The 24,201-nt window shown below is 37.2% G+C and overlaps 2 protein-coding genes across 5 annotated transcripts; one reads left to right on the top strand and one right to left on the bottom strand.

Moving 5' to 3' along the window:
- Positions 1-629: 629 nt before the first annotated feature.
- LOC104112664 (pentatricopeptide repeat-containing protein At4g22760) lies at positions 630-5,533 on the top strand. 3 transcript variants are annotated; one of them, XM_070175063.1, is made up of 2 exons: positions 630-2,894; positions 4,558-5,533. In XM_070175063.1, exon 1 carries the CDS (start codon positions 687-689, stop codon positions 2,412-2,414), a length of 1,728 nt encoding a protein of 575 aa, XP_070031164.1. In that variant the 5' UTR covers positions 630-686; the 3' UTR covers positions 2,415-2,894; positions 4,558-5,533. The 3 variants fall into 3 exon arrangements, with proteins under 3 accessions (XP_070031164.1, XP_018632056.1, XP_009620944.1); XM_018776540.3 differs by having other exon boundaries at positions 4,628-5,533; XM_009622649.4 differs by having other exon boundaries at positions 4,631-5,533.
- A 329-nt stretch (positions 5,534-5,862) lies between these two features.
- LOC104112665 (ATPase GET3B-like) lies at positions 5,863-12,580 on the bottom strand. 2 transcript variants are annotated; one of them, XM_018776544.3, is made up of 12 exons: positions 12,319-12,580; positions 10,715-10,926; positions 10,528-10,590; positions 10,239-10,349; positions 9,915-9,989; positions 9,749-9,817; positions 9,611-9,676; positions 8,828-8,905; positions 8,643-8,741; positions 7,426-7,560; positions 6,668-6,839; positions 5,863-6,273 (listed from the first exon to the last, which is right to left on the bottom strand). In XM_018776544.3, exons 1-11 carry the CDS (start codon positions 12,476-12,478, stop codon positions 6,702-6,704), a joined length of 1,206 nt encoding a protein of 401 aa, XP_018632060.1. In that variant the 5' UTR covers positions 12,479-12,580; the 3' UTR covers positions 5,863-6,273; positions 6,668-6,701. The 2 variants fall into 2 exon arrangements, with proteins under 2 accessions (XP_018632060.1, XP_018632059.1); XM_018776543.3 differs by having other exon boundaries at positions 5,863-6,282; positions 12,319-12,579.
- Positions 12,581-24,201: the final 11,621 nt, after the last annotated feature.

Consider the following 24,201-nt stretch of genomic DNA (forward strand, 5'->3'; position numbering starts at 1 on the left):
ACACGTTCGGGAGGCTGTGGTCTCAACATAACATGTGGTCTCAACATAACCTGTGGTCTAAAAACTAAAATATATTAAAAGATCCTTAAACTTCTTTTATAAAATTTACATAATAATGAAACACTAAAAATCATACATGGCCTTGATCTAGTCGTGAGAGCGTAATGCATTATGCGTGGGTTAGGAACACGTGATGATATTGAACTCTCTCTTGTACAAAATATGATACGAAATGAAAATGGTAAATTGGTGAGCCCGTAATTCATTGAGTTTTGTACCTTCGACACTTGACTAAGGGATTTCTTAGTTAAAAAATAAGAGACATAAAACTTTCTTTCTGATGTATGGATCAATCAAATGTGATAAAAAATAATTGCTAATTTAGAAAACTTAAGTTGAAATTAGAAAGTAAAATCGTGAGAAATATAAAAAAAAGGTTATACCTAGAGGAAGAAAAAATAGAATTGAAAGGTAAATATATTGTTTAATTTAATGAAAGAGAAAAATTTATCATATTAACTAACTCAATCCTATCTCTACCAACTTTTTAAAAAATATTAAAATTTGAATTTTTATTAATAAATATATATTATATAATAATATAGTAGTACTTCAAACCAAAGCTTAAATATTTGGGAATCTTAGAGGCAAGGACTTCACCTGCCTTACCCTAGAGCCGCCCTTGAATGCTGGCCTCTAAAGTTACTACCTTATTGGCTAAGCCTCTGTCTGTTAATCAAACAAAGCAAATCCATGCTGCAATACTTGTTAACGGTCTGTTGAATCTTGAGTCCTCACTAGTTCAGCACATAATTAACTCTACAAGCGATTACTCTTGGAATACCTCGCGGTATATTAAGCTAATCCTCAACCATGTGCAAAATTTAGATGTCTTCTCAGTTGCTTCCACCATCCGCTTCTTTTCTCGGCATTGTCAGTTCAGGGACGCCATTGATTTATATGGAAAGTTGCAGAGATGTGGGGTTAGTCCCAACACTTTTGCTGTATCATCTGCTTTAAAGGCTTGTGCTAGGATTTTGTACAGGTCTGGTGGGACATCTATTCATGCACAAGTTTACAAGTATGGCTTCTGTAATGCTGTCTATGTGCAGACAGCTCTAGTAGATTTTTATTCAAAAGTGGGTAATATGGACTTTGCCCATAATATCTTTAGGGAGATGGTCGGGAAAAATATAGTATCATGGAATTCAATACTAGGTGGATATGTAAAATCTGGTGACTTAGCAAAGGCACAAAGGGTTTTTGATGAAATGCCAGAGAAAGATGTCATTTCTTGGAACATAATCATTTCTGGGTATGCGAGGGTGGGGAATATGGAGCAAGCATATGCATTATTTCGAGAGATGCCAGAGAGAAGTCCTGCCTCATGGAATGCGATGATCAGCGGATATGTAGATTGTAGGAATGTAGAATTAGCTCGCAGTTTTTTTGAGGCAATGGACCAAAAGAATAATGTTTCATATATCATATTGATTTCTGGATACTCAAAGCGTGGAGATGTTGAATCAGCTGAGGAACTCTGTGGACGATTAAAGAAGAAAGACCATCTCGTATATAATGCCATGATAGCTTGTTATGCTCAAAACAGCCAGGCAAAAGAAGCTCTGCAGCTGTTCAATGAAATGCTTCAGTTAGATTTACAACCTGATAAAATGACCTTGGCAAGTGCACTTTCTGCTTGTTCTCAGCTGGGAGATCTAAAGTTTGGTTCTTGGATTGAGTCTTTCTTGAATGAAACTGGAATTCAAATGGATGACTACTTGGTTACCAGTTTGATCGACCTGTATGCAAAATGTGGAAGTGTCGATAAAGCTTACAAGCTTTTTCACGGCTTGAAAAAGAAGGATTTGGTAGCATATACTGCAATGATACTGGGATGTGGAATAAATGGTAGGGCTAATGATGCTATCAAATTGTTTGATGAGATGATGAATGCTGAAATTAACCCAAACATAGTCACAGTCACAGGGATATTGACTGCCTACAGTCACATTGGTATGGTAGAAGAAGCATACCGTTGCTTTATCTCCTTGCAAAAGTATGGACTTTCTCCCACAGTTGATCATTACGCTATAGTAGTTGACCTTTTAAGTAGGGCAGGGCGGTTAGAAGAAGCACATGGGTTGATCAAAAGCATGCCAATGCGGCCTCATGCTGGTGTCTGGGGAGCATTGCTTCTCGGTTGCAGTTTGCATAACAACTTAGAGCTTGGGGAGACTGCAGCCAGGCATTGTATTGAGTTGGAACCTGAGAGTTCGGGCTATCTTTCTCTTCTAGCAAATATCTATGCTTCTTCGGGAAGGTGGGATGATGCTGAGAGGTTGAGAAAAGGGGTTGAAGAGAAGGGATATGGCAAGCTGCCTGGTTGCAGTTGGATGGAAATAAAAGCTTAGAATGTCTTCTTTGCAAGGACATGATTCCAACTGTAGTACTTTGCTCATACTGTTAACAGTTTTCATCTTTTGCAGTTTCAATTCAAGATGAATGCTTTTGCACCCAAGGGTGTGGCCTAGTGGTCAATGAAGTGGGTGAGAGCCATGAGGTCTCAGGTTCAAATCCCAGCGGAGGCAAATACTAGATGATTTCTTCCCATCTATCCAAGCCTTGATGGATAGAGTTACCTGATACCTGATGCTGGTGGGAGGTGTCAGGTATCCCGTGGAATTAGTCGAGGTGTGCGCAAGCTGGTCCGGACACCACGGTTATCAAAAAAAAAAAAAAATTCAAGATGAATGCTTTTATGCAGCCTCTTCATTTTGGCCCTTACTGACTGCCTATCATATCCAGCTTCATAATTTTGGCTGTTAATGACTGGTTAAGATGTCTTTCCTTCCACCATGAAATAACTTGATTGAGATGACTGTTAATTGGAGGTATGTTTCTGATATATAGATCTTGAATTTGCATTTTTGATGTCCAAACTAGAATAGCTCAAATTTGCGGAGTTCAAATAACATGAGTGTCTAGTGATACTTTTGCCTCATAGATCTGCTTCACTGAATTTGATAGAACTCACTGGTTTAACCTGCACTTATCTTTGATTACAACAACAACAACAAGAAGCCCAGTAAGTTCCCACAAGTGGGGTTTGGAGAGGGTAAGATGTACGCAGCCTTACCCCTACCTTGGACGGGCAGATAAGCAGTTTCCGATAGACCCTCGGCCGGAGAACGGATGAAAAAAATGTAATGGCAACAAGTACGAATAACAACAAGATAAAATAAGACCCAAGTCAAGAAAATAGTTAAAGTATAGGTAGTAATAACAATCTACGAATAAAAAGATATCATACTAACACTAATGCTAGCGAACTGAGTAAGATAAAGAGAAACACTCGACTACCTACTTGTCTTCTACCCTAATCTTCGACTTCCACATCCTCCCATCTATGGCCAGCCGCACCATGGCCCGCCTAATAACCTCATCCCAAGACTTCTTAGGCGTACCTCTACCCCTCTTGATACCTACTGAGGCTAACCTCTCGCACCTTCTGACTGGGGCTTCTATACTTCTCCTCTTAACATGCTCGAACCATCTCAACCTCGCCTCCCACATCTTATCTTCCACAAGAGTCACTCTCACCTTATCTCGAATAACTTCATTTCTAATCTTATCTAACCTGGTATGCCCACACATCCACCTTAACATCCTCATCTCAGCTACTTTTATCTTCTGGAGATGAATGTTCTTGATAGGCCAACATTCCGCTCCATACAGCATAGTCGGTTTAACTACAACCTTGTAGAACTTACCTTTAAGTCTCAGCGGCATATTCTTATCACACAAGACACCGGAAGCGAGCCTTCACTTCATCCATCCTGCTTCGATACGGTACGTGACATCCTCATCAATCTCCCCGGTATCTTGTATTATAGATCCAAGATATTTGAAACTACCTCTCTTGGGATGACTTGTGTATCAAACCTCACCTCTATATCCGCTTCCTGGGTAACGTTGCTGAACTTGCACTCCAAATAATTCTGTCTTAGTCCTTCTCAACTTGAAAAACTTAGACCTGCACTTATCAATGATTAGGTGGCAAAAATTCCAGTTCTTATCTGGAAGTTTGTCTTCCGTAGTGGTTAGGATAGTTTTCAGTGCTCTGCCATTCCCTCGTACCCTTGAAAAGAGTAAAAGATGGGACTCTTTGATTTCAAGATTTGGAGACACCTAATTCTTTTTAACTGGTGAATCATTATTGAAAGAGAAGCCATCACTGAAATCTTAAATATAAATTTGTCTCCGTTGGTGCCATATTAACTACATACTATGAAAAAAGTGCCACATGGGCAAAAGTTCTTTGTTGGGCCCAATATGGGTAAGAAATGCTTTCTGTTGGAAAGATAGTGTGTCAAAACTTAAAACTAGCTGTTTGATGTGATAATACATGATATTAGCCATTACATATGCTTCACAGAGCTATAAACCGTGTCTGCCGATTACAACTTTTCGTTGCCATAATCAGCTATAATACCCAAACCTTTTTTAACAGTTACAATACCCAAACTCAACTGACTGTTCTATATTTCGTCATAGATTGCGAGGTTCTGGACATGAGTGATTGTATTAATTGTGCTAAGATGAGTTCAACCTTCTATGGCATTAGCAGGGAAACGTAAACAGTATCTCAAGTGATTCAGATACACAGTTTTGGCATAACACCAAAATTTTGGAATCTAAATGCACCTCCAAAGGCAAATTGTGGCTGTGGGAAAAGCCTTTGTGAAGCAAGAACTCCCGAACTTATGACCTCTTTAAACTATGCAGAGACCAATTCCTCAACCAAAAAAAGTGCAGAGACCACGATTAAATGTTGATCTGATGGCCAAATGCAGGCGTATTTTATTGCTCTAGCTTGTAAAAGAGCCTATGCTGCAGTTTGCATCTGTATGTAAGGCAGAGTGCGCAAACAGGTATGGAATCACAACTACAGTGAGTATCTAGCTCCGAAGTTACCATGTCAGTGTCGCAGATATTGGTACAAGTTACAACAAAGGGAGGGATGTGATATTGCCACCCCTGTGGATTAAGTGACTAAAGTTGAAATCTGATATTGCACGGATGGCTATGCCATGAGATGGATCTTGAATTGCCTGTACTTCAACAACATATTAAAAGTCATAGATGAGCTATAAAACATTCTCCTGATCCTACCAAGTCTGGTATTAGTGGAAGCAGACCTTGGCCATTTCATCTGCCCTGCCTCTGTTAGCGCGCTGGTGACATAGTAAATTGGTCTGCATGCATCTCGATAAATCTTCTGTCCTATTACAGGGCAGAGCAGTACAAATTCCATCATACTTTATCTCCTGGGAGATTACGAGAGATCTGTCTCATGTCAGTCGATAGAAATCGCATATGCTGCACATTCATCTTGAAGATATTTCTGTTTCTTTTAAAGTTTGAAAACACTTTTTGGTACCTCTGCTTCAAAAAGATAGACCAAGGTTATACTACCTCTGCTTGCAACTAATAACCTGGGAAAACTTATAAAATCTGGTTCTTGGGGATTGTCCTTGTTGCATATAAAATCTGTTCCGCAAAAAATCGCGTAAATTGGATGGGTGAATACAATTTTTATTATATTCTTTTGGAATAAATCTTACCGTATCCATTCGGCTTATGCAAGCGAGAGCTCACCTTCAACCAAACAAACTATCATTAATACATTTCTGCAAAAGGTTGAGGCAGAGGGCACGATATCTGGGTATAAGGCAAGCATTATAGTATATTATCGGTTATTGGAAGAATCTAGTAAACCAAGTTTGACAGAATATAAAAGCAAAGGCATACTTATACACGCACAAAGACAATTTCTTTGTAGTTATGGAATCAACAAAATAAAAAGCATGGTAAAGCTCATTTATACACAAAGCAAGTTCAATATGTATGAAAAAAAAGAAAAATATTACTAACAGGTAACTTTTTGTTTTCATTGGTACTAACAGGTAACTAACATCCATTTTACTTGTTACAGTAGTGCTTTGCCACATTTCTTTTTTACTTCAAATATCAATTCACTAAAATGAAAGAGTTATTCTTTTCATTCTCTTTTTGTTGGCTTGTCATTTGGAACAACCGCAACTCCTAGTGTATTTTCTTGATACCAATGTAGACGAGATAGTATTAACCTGTACCTCAGCAGCAAAAAGCACTTGTATTGAATGATTTTTTTGTTCACATGTTAGAGCAAGAGCATTAAAAGATGATAGACAACATAGTCCATGAACGCAGTTCGTTGACAAATGCCACCTGCAACATCTGTATCATTCAGAAAAAGGCTTGCATAAATCAAAGTGCAGATTACACCAAAAGACGTTAGGAAAAGAAAATGATCATGGTTGTAGCATATGTTCATTTACATTTCCACTATTCTAGAATATCATAATTTAGTTAATACTTTGTCTATGCAATAAAAGAAATGTCATCTCGGTCATCCCAAAGAAAGAAGAAAAGGACAAGATCCAACGCAATAGTTCTGTGTCGAACCAGTTAATCCCCAGAGGCAACTAAGGTAGAAAGCAGCGGAGATTATCAAAATGTCAGTGAAGGGATTTCTGGATACCACTAGAACTTCTAGAGTCCAAGTAACATAATGGATAAACAGGTAAATCGCATAACATGGATAGTCTATAGGAGAATGTACCTGATCAGTTGATGCAGTGTGAAGTTCTTTTTCTTCATTTCCACACGATATCCCCTAAAAACTGAAGAGCTGGAACACCTCTTATCTCAACATCAACAAGGGGTGCCTGGACCAACATCAGGCTAGAGAGCTCTTGGTCGTTCTGGATCATATCCAGAGCACGACTTTGGTCCTGTGATACTTCAACCATCAGTTTTTCCTAGCTAGAAATATGTCGAAGAGTCCAGGAAGGTGTCAATTCAAATGCATATTAAAGAAAAATAAAGTGATCTTCCGCATGGAGAAAATTCTCAGTAAGCATTTCATATTAGACTAAACTGGAAGTTGCTAATTAGTAATCTTTCAGCTGTAATTTTCAGCAGAAAACTTGAATGTAATTTTCAAACGAGAAAATTAACTGCATAAACTAAAAGAAAAAAGAAAGCAAAAAGAAAGAGACTTGGAATTTGCAAATTATGAATTGAAAAGAAAACAGGGAGAATGCCTGAAGAGGAGCGAAGTCAATGCTTTAACCACGTTGGACATCATATACGGAGACAGTTTCAAAACTATATGTAGAATAGGTATCTCGGCAACATATCAATGTATATTAATTTATATGAGTAATCTGCTGTGATGCATGACAATTCATATGATAAAATAGATAGCTTGAGTTCATAATTGCTTGTACATGGTATTGCAAGTCAACCTAGAAGTTTGGACCCAAGCTCATCCACAGTAACATGAAAAGGCAAACAGTAAAACTTGAGATGGAATACCTTTCTTTTCATTGCGCAGAACTTGCAATCTGAGGCTGATGGCGGAAGAATCTGGTTAACAATAAGCCTCTTTACAGGAACATCTTCCTTCTTTAAGGAAGCACACAACCTTGACGATTCACTAATTGCCATAACCTAAAGGGCATACAGTGATGCCCATGGGAAAAACAGTGAGAATCATGAGTCAACAAGCAGATCACTTTTTTTCATGTGGCCACAAAACCAAGGTATTTTGCACTTTAAAGAGTTTACACCAAGTGTATTTCTATAACATTTTCTAATTTCAGACTTTTCATATTCCAAAAGTTAGGTCTAGGCAATTTTTCAAAACTTTAATACTTGTTGTAGTTGGTAGATAATTCAGGAGAACAAGTTTTAGTTTCCTGTGGGGTAATTTAGAGTTTAGTTTGTTTTAGGCAGTACAGGAAACTGCCTGCTTTGCCTTGAAATCCTTTTGGATTCAGAAAAATGATTGAACTCTACAACATGCCATTAGAAAATATTACTTGCTACAAAATTTAATTGAGACTGATTCAAGAATTACACTACGGCTCTTTTTGATTTTTAATTTTAAGCTCATCTATGAGACCAAATATAATAGTTGCATGATGCAAACTTTGGAGACCAAGGTTCAAATCCCAGCGGAAGCAAAAAACGCTAGGTGATTTCTCCTCATCTATCTAAGCCTTGGTGAACAAAGTTATCCCATTCTTGTGTTGATGAGAAGTAACAGGTACCCAGTGGAATGGAATAGTCGAGGTGCGCTCAAGCTGGCCCGGACACCACCGTTATAGAAAAAAGTTGTGTGATGTTTGAGAGCATTTCTATTGTTTTTCCAGGAGTCCCAAGAAAAGGTCAGGAAACCCAGAAATCCATTTCAGCCGACCTGTCCAATTCCAGAGGAAGTCCCCATGCTTGTGCTACATGAGTTCACTTGTAAGTGGATTAGCTTTTGGTAAAAATATTAACTTTTTGGCTCAAAGAAAGAAGATATATAAAGCAAATTACTCGCTTATACAGTAAGATTTTGCTAGAAGGATATTCAAAAAATAAAATGATACATTGGCTTATACTAACACATTGGCTTATACTAACTTACATGAGAGCTATATATAACACGCTAGAAATCTACAGGAGTACAGGACAGATTTCAATCAGGCAAATTCTTAGGAAAACACGCACAACACCAGACAAACCAAATATTACTACATCATTACCGTGGGGATTGTTACTATGACAAATTCCGTTGAGGTTGTGTCACGAAAAAGCTCTCTTACTTTTATCATCCTCTCCCTTAACCGCTCTAATTTTTCTGCCTGCACACGGAAGGAAAATGTGACATTGACAGGAGTTATACGTATTAACTCCCTACACTACATATTCCTAACTATGTAAAGCTTACAGCATCTGGCTCGGGCGTTCCTTCCTGGCCAAAGACAGACTTTATTGCTGAAGTGGCTGAAGCTATCTTCTGTCTCAACTGAAAAGAGAGATTACAGAGTAGAACCAGATCAGTAGCACTTTAAATATGATGATAACAGGACAGCTGGAAGAGCAAAAGAAAATTAGAGCCTTCATTCAATTGCAGAAAGAAATAAGCTGTCCAAATGAGAAGCATAAATGAAAAAGTTGCCTCTAATTAGGAAGAGAAACTTTAAGCAGCAAACAATTTAAAAAGCATCACCAAGGAACCAAGTAATTTGGTCAACTCGGAAAACATAGGAAGAGAAGCTATAAGCACAATAGCAGAGTTCTTTCTGCTTCCAAGGTCTTTAATTACTTGAGCTGCTAGCATGAGATTAAGGAGCGGTGCTTCCCACATCATTAATGCAATGTTACCACATTCTTAAGGATGCACAGTATGCCATCTTGGTTTTGCTTCTATACCTTGGTGGTGAGAGCCAAGAGGGGGGAGGGAGTTCTTTTAAGAATGGCCAAAAATATATCACCCCAGTATTTACATACATCTATTCTGATAGAAGACCACATTGGTCAGTAATTACATGATAAAGAAAGATATTTCCAATTTATTGTTGTATTGCTCAAATACCTGCATCAACTTGGTGTATCTTAATGATATCATCTTATATCTAGGAGAGAAAATTCTCTCTCCATATCATCTTTCTCATTCATGATATTTTCTTTTCCAATCAAAAGCAGATATGGAATTGAACAGATTTTGTACCTTCAATATCTTTCCAATTGATTTATCCAAGAAATCTGGCAAGGACAAGAGCCGCAGAGTATGTCCCTGAGAGGAACCAATAACTATTACGAACGTCTTCCCAAAATATAGTTACAGGATATATCATGTCTTTCTCACCGTCGGGGCTGTGTCAAACACTATACGAGTAAACATATTGTATTCCTGTGATTCAAGGAATTGGATAACCTGGCAAGAAGATCTGTAATCAGTGAGGTTGCAGGAAAATATTAACACTTTCCACGGGGAATATGAACAAACACTAAAAGTTAGAATGTTGTGGCACCTTTGAAATTGCAATTGCTTCATCTAGACCAGGAGGGGGTGTATCCAGTAGTTCTCCAAGCTTTAATTCCCCAAGCTTGCTCATATTTGATCAAGAATAGGAATAGATTAGTAGTGAAACAAGTGAAATTAACTCCATCTTTAGTAAATAAAGTCGAAGGTCAAAACTAAAACATGCAAGTCAGGAAGCAGAGGGAGTCAGACAGAAAGAAAAGGCAAGTTAAGATTTATGTTGCTAGCTAAAAGACTTATTTTCCAACACCCGTCACTCTTATTAAAGAAGAGAACTCACAAATATTTGTTTTAATTTAGGAATTTTTTTTACCTGTTCAGCAAACACCCCGAGTCCCATGCCATCCATAAAGTCTTTGATACCAGATCCTTCACTTGTCTGGGTTGCACTTCGAAACTCTTCCTTTGCCTTTTCAGGATTTAACTGACATATTGACAATAGTGTTCTAATGAGCCTCAAACATGAAACAATCGAATTCAGTTACGAACCCCCAGCCACCCACCCACCCCACCCACCCCTCCAGCTAGTAGAAAACAGCAATACTGGTTACTAATTCAAGGTTGGATATCACCAAAACAAGTAGGAAGAGGCTTTTCACAACCTCAAGGGCAAATAATGGAGAATAGGGTCCTTCAACTGGAACTAGAGTGCCGCCAGTCAAATCCTACAGACAGAACATGCAGACTGAATGAATCTGACTGGACACCCAAAAAAAAAATCCAAAAATGAAGACAAAAATATGAATTCAGAAATCTGCCTGAAATTCATTAAAAAACACTATGTTATACCTGAGCAAAAGAATCACTCAAGGAATGTGCTGGATCAGTTGAAACTACTAAAGTGGGATGACCACTATTTGCAAATTTTACAGCAAGTGAAGCAGCACAACTTGTCTTCCCAACTCCTCCTTTACCGCCTAGCATGTAATACTTACGCTGGGTCCCAGAAACCATTTCATCAAATCCAGCAGTGGCTTCTGCAGGAGCAGCTACTGCTCTCACTGCCATTAAGCACAAGGATTTAGCAACATTAACGAGGCCATAACAATGGTCATGGATCATGGTGGAAGTGAATCACTCTTGAGTTACAGCTTTCTAATTGAGTTCTAGTCCACTAGTTCTAGAAGAGTACGCGATGAAAATATGCCTCCTCAATATTCTTATTACTCAGGGCTGCCTTCACTGATCGCATCTCTTCATTCTTATTCCTTCAAGCATTCAACTAAAATAAGTGATCTAAATCATTTTAAGCTTGTAGCTTATATCACTGCCATAGGCTGCAAATTAGCTTAGTTTTCTCTGGCTTCCAGATATACTACTAAATTCGATGATTATAAAGATAAAGATAATATTTTCAATAAGTAATTGGTCGTAAATGATGAGGAATGTAGTACAGTCACCTCTAGCCATATATGCTAATTATATAGCCTACAACTTCACACCTTTTTTCCCAATATATACCAAAGAAAAAGTAAGAACAAATGTGTTTCTCTGGCTGCACATTAGTCACACAGCAACTTCTAGGCACGATTATAAGCAAGGGGCAGTAACAAGTTTCTAATGAACCAAAGACAATATGGAAACTTTTTCTTTTTCCTCTTCCCCTTCATCATAAGCACATTGTTAGAATGTTACCTCTAAGATTATTCGTAATAGCACGAGATGTTAAACACCAAAGCCTATAAAATTTTCAGCACTCTACCCAAAAAATTTACATATTAGACAAGCTAAGTTTACTGTAGAAGAGATGTATCAGCCGTGGAGATAATTTCTAATCAACAGAAACAACATGGGCATCAGAGCTATTAAGGATATCTTACATTCCCATTTTAAGGGCAACTGATGGTTACCAGACATTCTCCAACCATTTTAATCTTCTACATTTCTCACATCAATAATATTTTCAAATGAGAAATTTGTAGTGGCTAAATTTTAAAGTTTTGAATAGCTGGAGCCTATGACTCCGACAGTCGTTATCCATTTGTTAGACATCAGTTGTAATATTTTTTAAGCCTGAACTGGGAATTGGAATCATTTAAAACGGAGAAGGAAAATGTTATCATTCAATTTAGGACACCCTATAAAATTCTATGTTAGCAAATAGAATACTAACTCTAACTCTAATAGCATACTTTCAGGTGTTTTTTTTTTAATGCTTTAGATAAATAATAGCATATCTTCCTGTACCTGGCTCAATTTTAGCAAAGCATACGGTTAAATCCCCAATTTTTTTAAACACAAAAAGATTAGGTAAAAATTGAAAGAAACGAGTTAACAGTTAGAAAAAGGCTAGTAATTGACAGGCAGAGTAAGAATACAACAACAAAAGCAGAAATTTCACAGATAATCTTCTGTCTTTAGTACACAGAACGTAACAGCATCAAGAAATTCACCTTGCAAAGATTTCATGGGCTGTTTCTTTAAAGAAATGAAAGTAGTGGAGCTGAAGCTTGGTCTGAATTTGAAGAAAGAAAGTGGGTGTCGGAAAGAATTGAAAGAATGGGCATAACCCACAACTTCCATTGGCTTTGTTGAATATGAAATTGAATACATGACAGTCGTGCGCTATCTTCTCTTCCTTTCTGAAGCAATAGAGTGCCTTCTTTGTGAGCGTTTACTCTTTTTTCCCCTTCCAAGAAGGGGGAGGACGAAGGGCCACTTTGCTTTTTTAATCTCTAAATCTGAATACTCAATAATTAAAATGTTATAAAATAAAGACTATAAAAGAAATAATACTAAGACGAAATATAGAGATAAATTGATATTTTATTCAATTTTTAAATTTATGTTCATAATGAACTGAAAATTACTCTATTTATAGAAGAAAGGAAGCAGCTACGAGACTTTTCAGGAAGCAGCTGCAAGGCTTTTCTTTAGCTGTTTGTAAGACTTTTGCATGAGCTGCTTGGAACCTGCCTGTTTAATAAGAAGCTGCTGCAAATTATTTCATTGAGTTACTTGCAACCTGCCTACATCAGTTGCTTGTAAGTTGTCTGTATGAGCTGCTTGCAACCTGCCTGTTTAATAAGAAGTTGCTGCAAATCATTTCATTGAGTTGCTTGCAACCTGCCTGGATCAACTGCTTGTAGATAAACTTCAACAGAGTACTAAATGGATAATCTTCTTCAGGAAGATTATCTATAACGGAGTAATGAATGGACATCCACAATATAATATTTTCATAACACTCTCCCTTGGATGTTCATTAAAAGATAATGTGCCTCGTTAAAACCTTACTAGGAAAAACCCAATGAGAAAAAATCTAGTGAAGGAAAAAGAGTACACATATTTAGTAATACGCATTTCTAGCTGCCTCATTAAAAACCTTACAAGAAAAACCCCCATGGAAAAAAATTTTAGTAAGAAAAAAAGAGTACAGTGCGTATTTCACTCCCGCTAATGAAAACCTTGTTTCAAATATTTGAGTCTCCGCATTCCAATCTTGTATATCATCTTCTCAAAAGTTGAAGTTGGCAAAGACTTAGTGAACAAATCTGCCGGATTGTCACTTGAACGGATTTGTTGCACATCAATGTCACCATTTTTCTGAAGATCATGTGTGTAGAATAATTTTGGTGAAATGTGCTTCGTTCTATCTCCTTTTATAAATCCTCTCTTTCATTGGTCTATGCATGCAACATTGTCTTCGTATAAAATTGTGGATCTTTTATCACATTCCAAACCACATTTTTCTCGAATGAAATGAATCACCGATCTCAACCATACGCATTCCCTACTTGCTTCATGAATAACTATTATCTCAGCATGATTTGAAGAAGTAGCAATAATAGATTGCTTTGTGGAGCGTCATGATATGATAATACCTCCACATGTAAACACGTACCCGGTTTGAGATCGAGCTTTATGGGGATCAGATAAATAACCTGCATCTACATAACCAACAAGATCTGCACTACCTTTGTTAGCATAAAACAAACCCATATCAAGAGTTCCCTTTAAATATCACAATATATGCTTAATCCCATTCCAATGTCTCTGTATAGGAGAAGAGCTATATCTTGCTAGTAAATTAATAGAAAATGCTATGTGAGGCCTTGTAGCATTAGCAAGATACATAAGTGCACCAATTGCACAGAGATAAGGTGTTTCAAGACCAAGGAGTTCCTCATCCTCTTCTGGAGGTCGGAACGGGTCCTTATTCACTTCAAGTGATCGAACAATCATTGGTGTACTCAATGGGTGCGCTTTGTCCATGTAAAAGTATTTTAAGACCCTTTATGTATAGGCAGATTGATGGATAAAGATCCCGTCTGCTAAATATTGAATTTGCAGACCAAGACAAAGTTTTGTCTTTCTAAGATCTTTCATCTCAAATTCTTTCTTAATATATTCAATTGCCTTTTGGAGCTCTTCTAGAGTTCTAACAAGATTTATGTCATCAACATAAACAGCAAGTATAACAAATTCTGATGCCATTTTCTTTATAAAAATACATAGACAAATAACATTATTTATGTAACGTTCTTTTAACAAATATTCACTAAGGCGATTATACCACATGCGCCCAAATTGCTTTAAACCGTACAAAGATCTTTGTAATCTGATTGAATACATTTTTCGAGATTTTGAATTTGCTTCAGGCATTTTAAATCCTTCAGGGGTCTTCATATAGAATTAATCAAATGAGTCATATAGGTTATGACTTACATTTAAATGGCATGACATATTCATGTATCTGGACTACAGGTCCGATCCTCACAATCTTTTACAATATTGTGAACTATATTGTATCAAATATATTGTCGACGATCATTTCGTATCAGTTCGCAAGTGACATAACTTGTTGAGATCTCATCACTTTCTTTATTTTCATTTACCTGAACTTCTTCTGGAGTTTCATGAAATGTTATGTCGTGGGCTCTTCCAGAGCTTATTTTCTCCTTATTATGATCATTTTGATCATTTGCTCCTATTCTTTTCAAGGATTGTTACCTTTGGAACCGATTGGTCTATCACGCTTTATCCGTACAATAAACTTTATCCTTCATAGACTTTAATTTTAATAGGAGCATTTACAGCTGAAATATGATATTTAATTTTGGATCAGCAAATGCTTCTGGCATTTGACTTGAATTATCTTCTAAGCGAGGATCATATTAATGATAATTCGATTCATATAGCATATTTTTTAGCTGTTTTATTCCATCCCCCCAAATGTTAGAAAAACTAACTCATATCCCCAATCTTCTTTGGGAAACATATCTTTGTGCATTGTGATAGAGAAATTAATCATATACCACACATCAAAAGTTATTAGATAGTAAAAATATTTGGTTTCTGATCCTAAACCAATTGTGAGGGGATGACTTATCATATTTTGTTGGTGTGATGCATACAAGTGTTGCTGTATGCAATTCAGAAAATCTTAGACCAACACATGAGGTTTTGTTATCATAAGCAATAGTTTAGCCATTAATAGGAGGTATTAAATGCTAAACTAGCTTGGATATAAACCAGCATCATCAAGATGAACTATCTTGATTTCATAATCTGAAAATTATGCTCTTAATTGAGAAAGACAATTTCAAATGTCAAACTGCAGGTTGACAATAAACATACATGTAACCATCTTATATATGCATCTATAAGTGATTCACATTATAGGTGAATGGGCCCATATTCACCTTTTATATATTCCAGAATTCAGGAATTTTAGTCCCAACTTTAGCTGCTATAATCAAGTTATTATGAGAACAAGCAACACAAGAGAATTCTTGAAGAATCTTCTAGTTCTTCAGTATATGCTTATCTGAATTCTCAAATAGCTCATTTAAAAATGGCAGATGAAAACTTCAAGTTTGTCATGACATGTGCTATCTCTAAGTAAACTTCTGGTTTACTATGGCATAAGCTTTTGCATCAGTAAACTTCTGATTTATTGGGCTACTTTTGTATTAGTAAATTTCTGATTTACTGTGACTGCTTTTGCATCAGTAAACTTCTGGTATACTGTGATACATGATACAATACAAATTCGAAGAATAAGGCGGGTAACTTCTCACATACATATTTACACCATATGATTGTGGAAACATGAAGATTTTCAATCTATCAATCATTTGTAGTCTCAGTATGATAGTCATATGTATTAGTAAACTTCGGTTTATCATAACATATGTTTTGACCACAATAATGACAAATAAGCTCTTCGGGAGCTTTTCATTTATTGTCCATAATCAAATATTATTCAGACACTACTTGTGTCATGTGTCTTCTAGACAAACAGTTAGCTCTTCAGGAGCTTTGGTTGTACTACCAAATATTGCTCAGACACTTCTGGTGTCATGAGAGAAAATTATAATCAAATGAACAATATAAAGCTAATTCTAAATTTATAAATGACGAAAACTAAGAATTTTAATATTTCTACCACTAACTTTGTGACAAATATCTCCTTCAAGGAGAAATATCATTATCATCTAAATATTTTGTATCAATACGACAACCACTTAGTCATTGCATCTTTTAAGGAAAGATACACGAGTTGTTATTTCTTTCGGGGAACTCAATAACTAACCATAATATATTAATGTGGTTGTAGTAGAAATCATTCTACAAGAATGCTTTTGCCTTAGAATGATATTTAATAAAATTATCCAAGATGTTTTACATACAACAGGTACGTGCGGCAACGATTTTTATGCCACAAAAATAATATTTATATCCTCTATTATTCTACCTCTTCAGGAGGTGAGTTGTGGTATTTCTTCATTCACTCCAGGGAATGAAAATATGTTTCAAAAATAATTTTGAATAGCTCATTATTTTATTTAAGCACAGAAAGACACAACTTCAAAATATTTTCCTATTTCAGGAGGAAATTTCATTTGTGTTACTTATTCAGGAACAAATTTAAAATACGAAATATTGAGTATATATTCTCTCAATCATATTAACTCTTCTGGAGGTGAATTGTAATATATTTACAATAAGAGCGCGTTCATATTTATGACTTTATTAATATTATCGCATTCATTTCAGGGAATAGATTAATATTTATCAAAAATTCTCATCCTTCAGGAAATCGAACATAGTTATCAGAACACGCATTAATCATATCAAATTGTGATGTTTCAACCTCTTTTAAAATATTTACTACTTCAAGAGCAAATCGAGGCGTGCATGTAATATAGAAAATATTTCTCTAGCTTATCTTTAATTGTAACCATAGAAAGCCTATTATCACTTCTGGTGGTCATAGGCATATACCACTTCTGGTGGTTAACAAAATTTAGTTACAATGAGATATACGAAATATAACCACTTCTGGTGGTTGTATATTTCTTGCAAACTCTCCTGGAGTTTAAGTGAATCTAACAATGCTATCCACTTTGTAATCCTTTATTAAGATAATAATGATGAAAACAAATACCAAAATAGGTACTATATATGTAACATATAACCAAGCAAGCGATAATAAAGATATTAAAATATAAGCAAAAGGCTCAAATTAAATTACGTAAATTTGGCCACTCCATATGTAAGTGATATCTACATCATTACTGCTAAGAAAAAAAACTCACCACCTCAAGGATATAATCTGCCTTATGATGCTCGGAATGAACAAAATTTGACCACGGACATAAGAGTGTCGCCTTACATCGGAGATGAACACTGAAATAGAAATTAAATTCGATGTAAGTGCTCAAAATGGCAGAGTCTCGTGCTGATAACGTGTTATAAAATAAAGACTATAAAAGAAATAAACTGAAGACAAGTATAGAGGGAGATTGATATTTTATTCAACTTTCAAACTTATGTTCATAATGAATTGAAACTCCTCTATTTATAGAAGAAAGGAAGCAGTTACGAGGCTTTTCAGGAAGCAACTGCAAGGCTTTTCTTTAGCTGCTTGTAAGTTGTCTGCATGAGCTGCTTGCAACCTGCCTGTTAAATAAGAAGCTGCTGCAAATCATTTCATTGAGTTGCTTGCAACCTGCCTGCATGAGCTGCTTGTAAGTTGTCTGCATGGGCTGCTTGCAACCTGCCTGTTTAATAAGAAGTTGCTGCAAATCATTTCATTGAGTTGTTTGCAACCTGCATGCATCAACTGCTTGTAGATAAACTTCAACAGAGTACCAAATGGATTATTTATAGCGGAGTAATGAATGGACATCCACAATATAATATTTTCATAACACAAAATGATTTTTTCCGTCAATATAAACTGGGCACGAAGTTTAAGCAACAGAAAATTTTGAACTTGTAGCGTAAAATGAGACACTTATATTTTGTGTGGCTCTGACCCAATACTAGTTTTGATGCCAAACGTTATTTTAGTATAAGATTTGATGTTTTGGTACTCCAACCCAATAACATTTCTTACACCATTTTGGTGTGTGAATAGTGTTACACCAAATCTGACGTAACACTATTCATCAACACCATTACTATTCATCAATATTTTATTATATAATACTTTTAATTTAACATACTATAAATTTTGTAATTACTTATACTTTTTATGGAATATCATTATAATATTAATTTTATATTTTAATTTTGGTGTATAATTTTTACAAATTAATTTTCATATATATTATTTTTATAGACAAAGATGTCTATTTTGCACTTCGTAATGCATTAATAGAGCATTTATGGGAGCAACATACTAATCCTGGAAGTTAAATATTTATGTAGAAATTTAACTAAATTTTACAATAATGTAATATTTATTTAATTATATCTTATCAATGATTTTATTTTTATTTGAATTATCCATTAATATGTATAATGTATAATATTTTCTTACAATTTATATTATTTAAAAATTTATGGTATAAAATAATTTTATATTAAATGGTTATATAAGAAAGAAATATGAATTATATGGGATGAATATGTAAAAAAGAAAAAAAGAAAGGATTTATTTTATGAAATGAAAAAATAAATTTAAATAAAAGAAAATAATATAATATGGAAGAAAGAGAAAAATATAAAAGGAATATTCTTTTTTTGTGTAAAAACTAGTGTAATAGTTTGGAGTTATTTGCACCATTTTGGTGTTTACACCATTTTAGTGTAAAATAATGGTGCAAGGGTCGGAGATGCCCTAAATCATTGCATAAAGATAAATTTTTTCTAAATACGGTAAGGGGTGATTCTTTTTGGCACGGACTAAAAGGAAATAAATTCACATAAATTAAAATATGTATAGAGTAAAATATGCTATGACACATGGCCGTCCAAAAAAGAGACACGTGGAACCCAAGACGGGGATGGCCAAAGACCGAAGGCGACTGTTTCGCTTGTCACCGGAAAGAATAACACTCATAAAGATGTAATAAATACTTTTCGCCCAGTAGCATTTAATAGAGAATATTTCATGGCATTAAGAGCAATTACCCGTTACAGGAAATTTGATATTTATGTTCACCATTACATCTTCATCAATGTCCCTCATAATTGACATTAAAGAAGGGCACGATCCTAGGACCTCCTTCATAGCTATAAATATTGAGCTCAGATATCATTGTAAAGAACACAAATTTTCTGGAAAACTTACGCTACATTCTATACAAAGCTCAATACAATCTTATCTCCTTACTTTTTTATTTCATTGTTGTTGTGCCAGGAAATCATGTTCCCGGAACTGTTGCTTCTGCTGTTTCGTCTATATCCTAAGGCTAAGTATTGCATAATTTTTCGATTATTTTATTATTTCAGGATCAAATTAATTCATTTATTTAGAAACCAAGTATAAATTCAACTGTACCGTTTTACAGGTAAAAGGTTTGACGCCCACCATGGGGCTTAGACAGCCGTGTAATTAAATTGATCCTTGCCTTTTTTACTAACATGTTTTGGTTATTTTGTCTTAGAAAAAATCATAAGAAATGGCAGATAACACTGTTAACGACATGCACAATCCCGAGATTCGAGGGGATCAACCTCATTTCGAGGACTCAATTAGTGACACCCATAATGAGGGTAATGACGTGACACCGGTGCATGACATGCAATATCCTCGATATGTTCGGGAGACCACTCCTGATGATGCTGATGAGGAATATGTCGTTGACGCGGTAAGGGTCTTGCAAGAGCAACATGCGATCATTCTAGGCCACCTCACGCGACAAGATAAGGTCATGGTAGAGTTGAAGCAGGCGCTGTCGGTAGCTTCAAATAATATAATCAGACGAGATCCTATTCCTCTCGGGGTCCCCACGAATCAAACAACGCAGAGGGTCGTCAACAACACTCCCAGGGGTGAAATTGACTCAGAAGGGGCAGGGGGAGCGAATCTGGCCTCAACAACGAGAATGATCCTTTCAAGAATGAACATTTATGGTTTATGAGGGAAGTGAACGCCCGCATGGACCAGATCCCGGGTGCGCCACCAGTGCTAAAAAGAAATTGCCACTACTTTTGGCTAACTTGTTTCTACGGGGCTGGCCGCGCAGTCTCCGGTCCCGATGATGCAATTATATTTTCGGTTTTTCGTTTCCCAGTCGACGTGGCAATCATTGTTACCATATCCTCATATCATCCCCCTCCGAGTGTGAAAGGTTCGGACTCGAAAAAGTATACTCAATTGCCATACAAGCTAAGTGCGGCACGAGAGTTAATCCCGAAGCAGTTCAAGATGACTGAAGTGCCAAAGTATGACAGAACTTCAGACCCCCAGGAGCATATTACCACCTACACAATGACGGTAACAGGAAATGATTTAGCTCCTCACAAAATTGAATCTGTGTTGCTAAAGAAATTTGGAGAAACCCTTACGAGGGGAGCCTTGACATGGTATTCACTGTTACCCGAGCATTCCATAGACTCTTTTGAAATGCTCACGGATTCTTTTATCAAGGCTCATGCTGGGGCTAGAAAAGTACATGACCGAAGGATGGTGTATTAAGGATTGAGCAAGGAGAGTCCTAGAAGGAGAGAATGTTGCTCCCGACTGTCCCAGATAAATGGGCGGCAGAAGCATTTACCAAGGGATTGAATCCGAAGAGTTCAAACGCTTTTCGAAAATTGAAGGAAAGCCTATTTGAGTTTCAAGCAACGACCTGGGCGGATGTCCACAACCGGTACGAATCAAAAATAAGGATCGAAGATGATCATGTTGGTTTTCCATCATCAACCAAAGGACTAGAAAAGAGAGAGAAAAATCAAAGGATGATTATGACGCGGACAAACAGACTTCGAGGGGTTGGTTTTTGCCCTACGACAGGACCGAAGGTCGTAGCAGAGGTTTCCGGACAGCGGACAGGTTCGCCTTTGATAGGAGGACTGATCGTGGTCGGAACAATCGATCACTACAGGATGAAGAAGTGTCAGGATCGCGGGATCCTTCTTACCCCAAGTTATCAGAATACAATTTCAACGTCAGTATAGTGGAGTTGGTGTCGGCCATGAGAAACATCAAAGAAGCATGGTTCCCGAAACCGATGAGATCTAATCCCAGCCAGAGGGATCCCAACTTGTGGTGTGAATACCACGGGATGAATGGCCACCGGACCAGGGACTATCGACACCTCCGAGATGAAGTGGAAACATTATTGAAGAATGGTCACCTCAGAGAATTCTTGAGTGACCGAGCTAAGAACAATTATGGTCATAACCGAGACAATGTGGAACCCGCGAAAGTAGGAGAAGACCTCCGCGTCAAACAATCAACATGATCTTCGGAGGGAACGAGATTAACGGGGTCACCTTTTCAGCAGAAAAGAAGATTAAAGTATCAATAACGCATAGCAAAAGCCTTCGGGAAGTCAATATCACTTTTACGGAGAAGGACACATACGGATTGCTGCTACCACATAACGATGCACTAGTAATTTCTTTAAATGTGCTAGATTTTAAGATTAAACGTGTTCTAGTGGATTGAGGAAGCTCAGCTAATATCATACAATGGAGAGTATTGGAGAAAGCTAAACTCACCAGAAGCATTATTCCGGCCACAAAGCTTCTCGTCGGATTCAACCTCGCAAGTGTGACAACCCGGGGATAAATTTTATTACTCACAAACGCTGAAAGAGTAATGAAAATAACTCTTTTCGAAGTAGTAGATAGTGATATGGGAAAGTTATACCATCAACGTATCATCAATTGCTAAAGTTTCCAGCGCCTAAAGAAATTAAGAAGATAAGGGGTGATGAACTGGCGGCAAGGGAGATGAATGCAATTTCGGCCTCCAGTAGCACAGGAAAGGAACAAGTGGCATAGCAATTACCAGGACCGACACCTACTCCCGAACTAGATGATGTTAGCTCGGGGCAGAGGCGTCAGAATGTTATCAGGTCCTGAGATATTTCCAAGTTCCATAAGAGACCGATGTAACGAAGTCCACAGCGGAAGAGCTGGAGCAAGTGGCATTGTTCGAAGAATTCCTAGAAAGGAAATTCCACCTAGGGACAGGATTGCACCCAGAACTCAAGTCCGACTTTATTAAATTCCTTAAGTCTAACGCCGATTGTTTTGTATGGTCGCATGAGTATATGACAGGCATCCCGATAGAGGTAGCCGTACACAAGTTAAGCTTGAATCCCAACATACATCCGGTAAGACAAAATAAACGCCTGATTGCCGAAGTCAGGAATAAATTCGTGAAAGAAGAGGTAACCCGCTTACTTAATATCAGTTTGATTCAAGAGGCAAGATATCCAGTCTGGCTAGCCAATGTAGTGGTAGTTCCTAAGAAGAATAATAAGTTTTGCATGTGTGTAGATTATAAAAATCTTAACAAGGCGTGCCCAAAAGACTCGTTCCCACTGCCAAATATCGATCAAATGATTGATGCTACGGCTGGGCACGAGTTAATGAGTTTCCTCGATGCTTGTTCCGGGTACAACCAAATTAAGATGAACCCGAAGGATCAGGAAAAAACTTTATTTATAAGGAATTTAGGTATATATTGATACAATGTGATGTCCTTCGGTTGAAAAACGCCGGAGCCACTTACCAACGGCTCGTGAACAAGATGTTTGAAAATCAAATAGGATAAACTATGGAAGCTTATATAGATGATATGCTCGTTAAGTCTTTAAATGTAGGTGTCATTTCAAACATCTGCAAGAAACTTTCGACATCCTAAGGAAGCATAATATGAAACTTAATCCCGCGAAATGCATATTTGGGGTGAGCTCTAGTAAGTTTCTGGGATTTCTGGTATCACAAAAGGGAATTGAGGTAAGCCCAAATAAGATCAAGGCCATAGAAGACATCCCTGACCAACTATCAAACGTGAAGGAAGTCCAAAGGCTTACGGGGAGATTGGCAGCTTTGAGCAAGTTCATTTCCCGGTCATCGGAAATGTGTCATCGTTTCTTCGCATTGCTCAAAAAGTAAAATAATTTCGAATGGACCCCGGAGTGCCAGCAGGCTTTGAGGGATTTAAAGAAATACTTGTCAAGCCCTCCATTGCTTTCAAAACCAAAAGAAGGTGAAACGTTGTTGGTTTATCTCGTGGTTTCGGAAGTTGCGGTAAGTGCAGTTTTAGTATGAGAGAATGAAGGTACGCAATCTCTTATTTATTATGTTAGTAAAACTTTAATGGAGCAGAAATTCGTTACCCATATTTGGAGAAACTGGCCTTAGCTCTCATAGTCGCTGCTCGAAAACTGAGGCTCTACTTCCAATGCCACCCGATAGCCGTGGTGACTACTTTCCCTTTGCAGAACATCCTTCAAAACCCCAAGCTATCGGGTAGATTGGCCAAATGGGCCGTCAAAATGGGTGAATTCGGCATAGAATATAACCAAGGACTGCAATTAAGTCGCAAGTCTTGGCTGACTTCGTGGCCGATTTTAGTCTGAGATTATTTCCTCTGGTAACCAAGGAGGTAGTAATGGTGTCAGAATCGATATCAGAGGTTTGGACCTTATTTATGGACGGAGTTTCCAACATAAAAGGGTTCGGGCACAGTATAGTCTTAATCATGCCTTCGGGGGAAACCCTAAGGCAAGCCATCAGGACGATCCATTTAATTAGCAATGAAGTAGAGTATGAAGCTTTAATTGCAGGGCTCGAATTAGCCCGGGGACTTGACTCTGAGGTCATCGAAATCAAATGTGACTCACAACTGGTGGTAAATCAGGTCTACGGGATCTTCGAGACCAAAGAGGAGCACATGCAACAATACGTGGTAAAGGTTCAGGCTCTATTGGCGCGATTCGAGGAGTGGTCAATTATTAGCCTCATATGGAACAAGATGCCAAAGACTTCATACGAAAATGTGATAAGTGTCAATGCTATGCATCACTGGTGCATCAACCAGCAGAACCCTTACATTCGGTTCTGTCCCCGTAGCCATT

The sequence above is a fragment of the Nicotiana tomentosiformis genome, chromosome 5 (assembly GCF_000390325.3).
Source record: "Nicotiana tomentosiformis chromosome 5, ASM39032v3, whole genome shotgun sequence".
In the NCBI taxonomy this organism is placed as follows: Eukaryota; Viridiplantae; Streptophyta; class Magnoliopsida; order Solanales; family Solanaceae; genus Nicotiana; species Nicotiana tomentosiformis.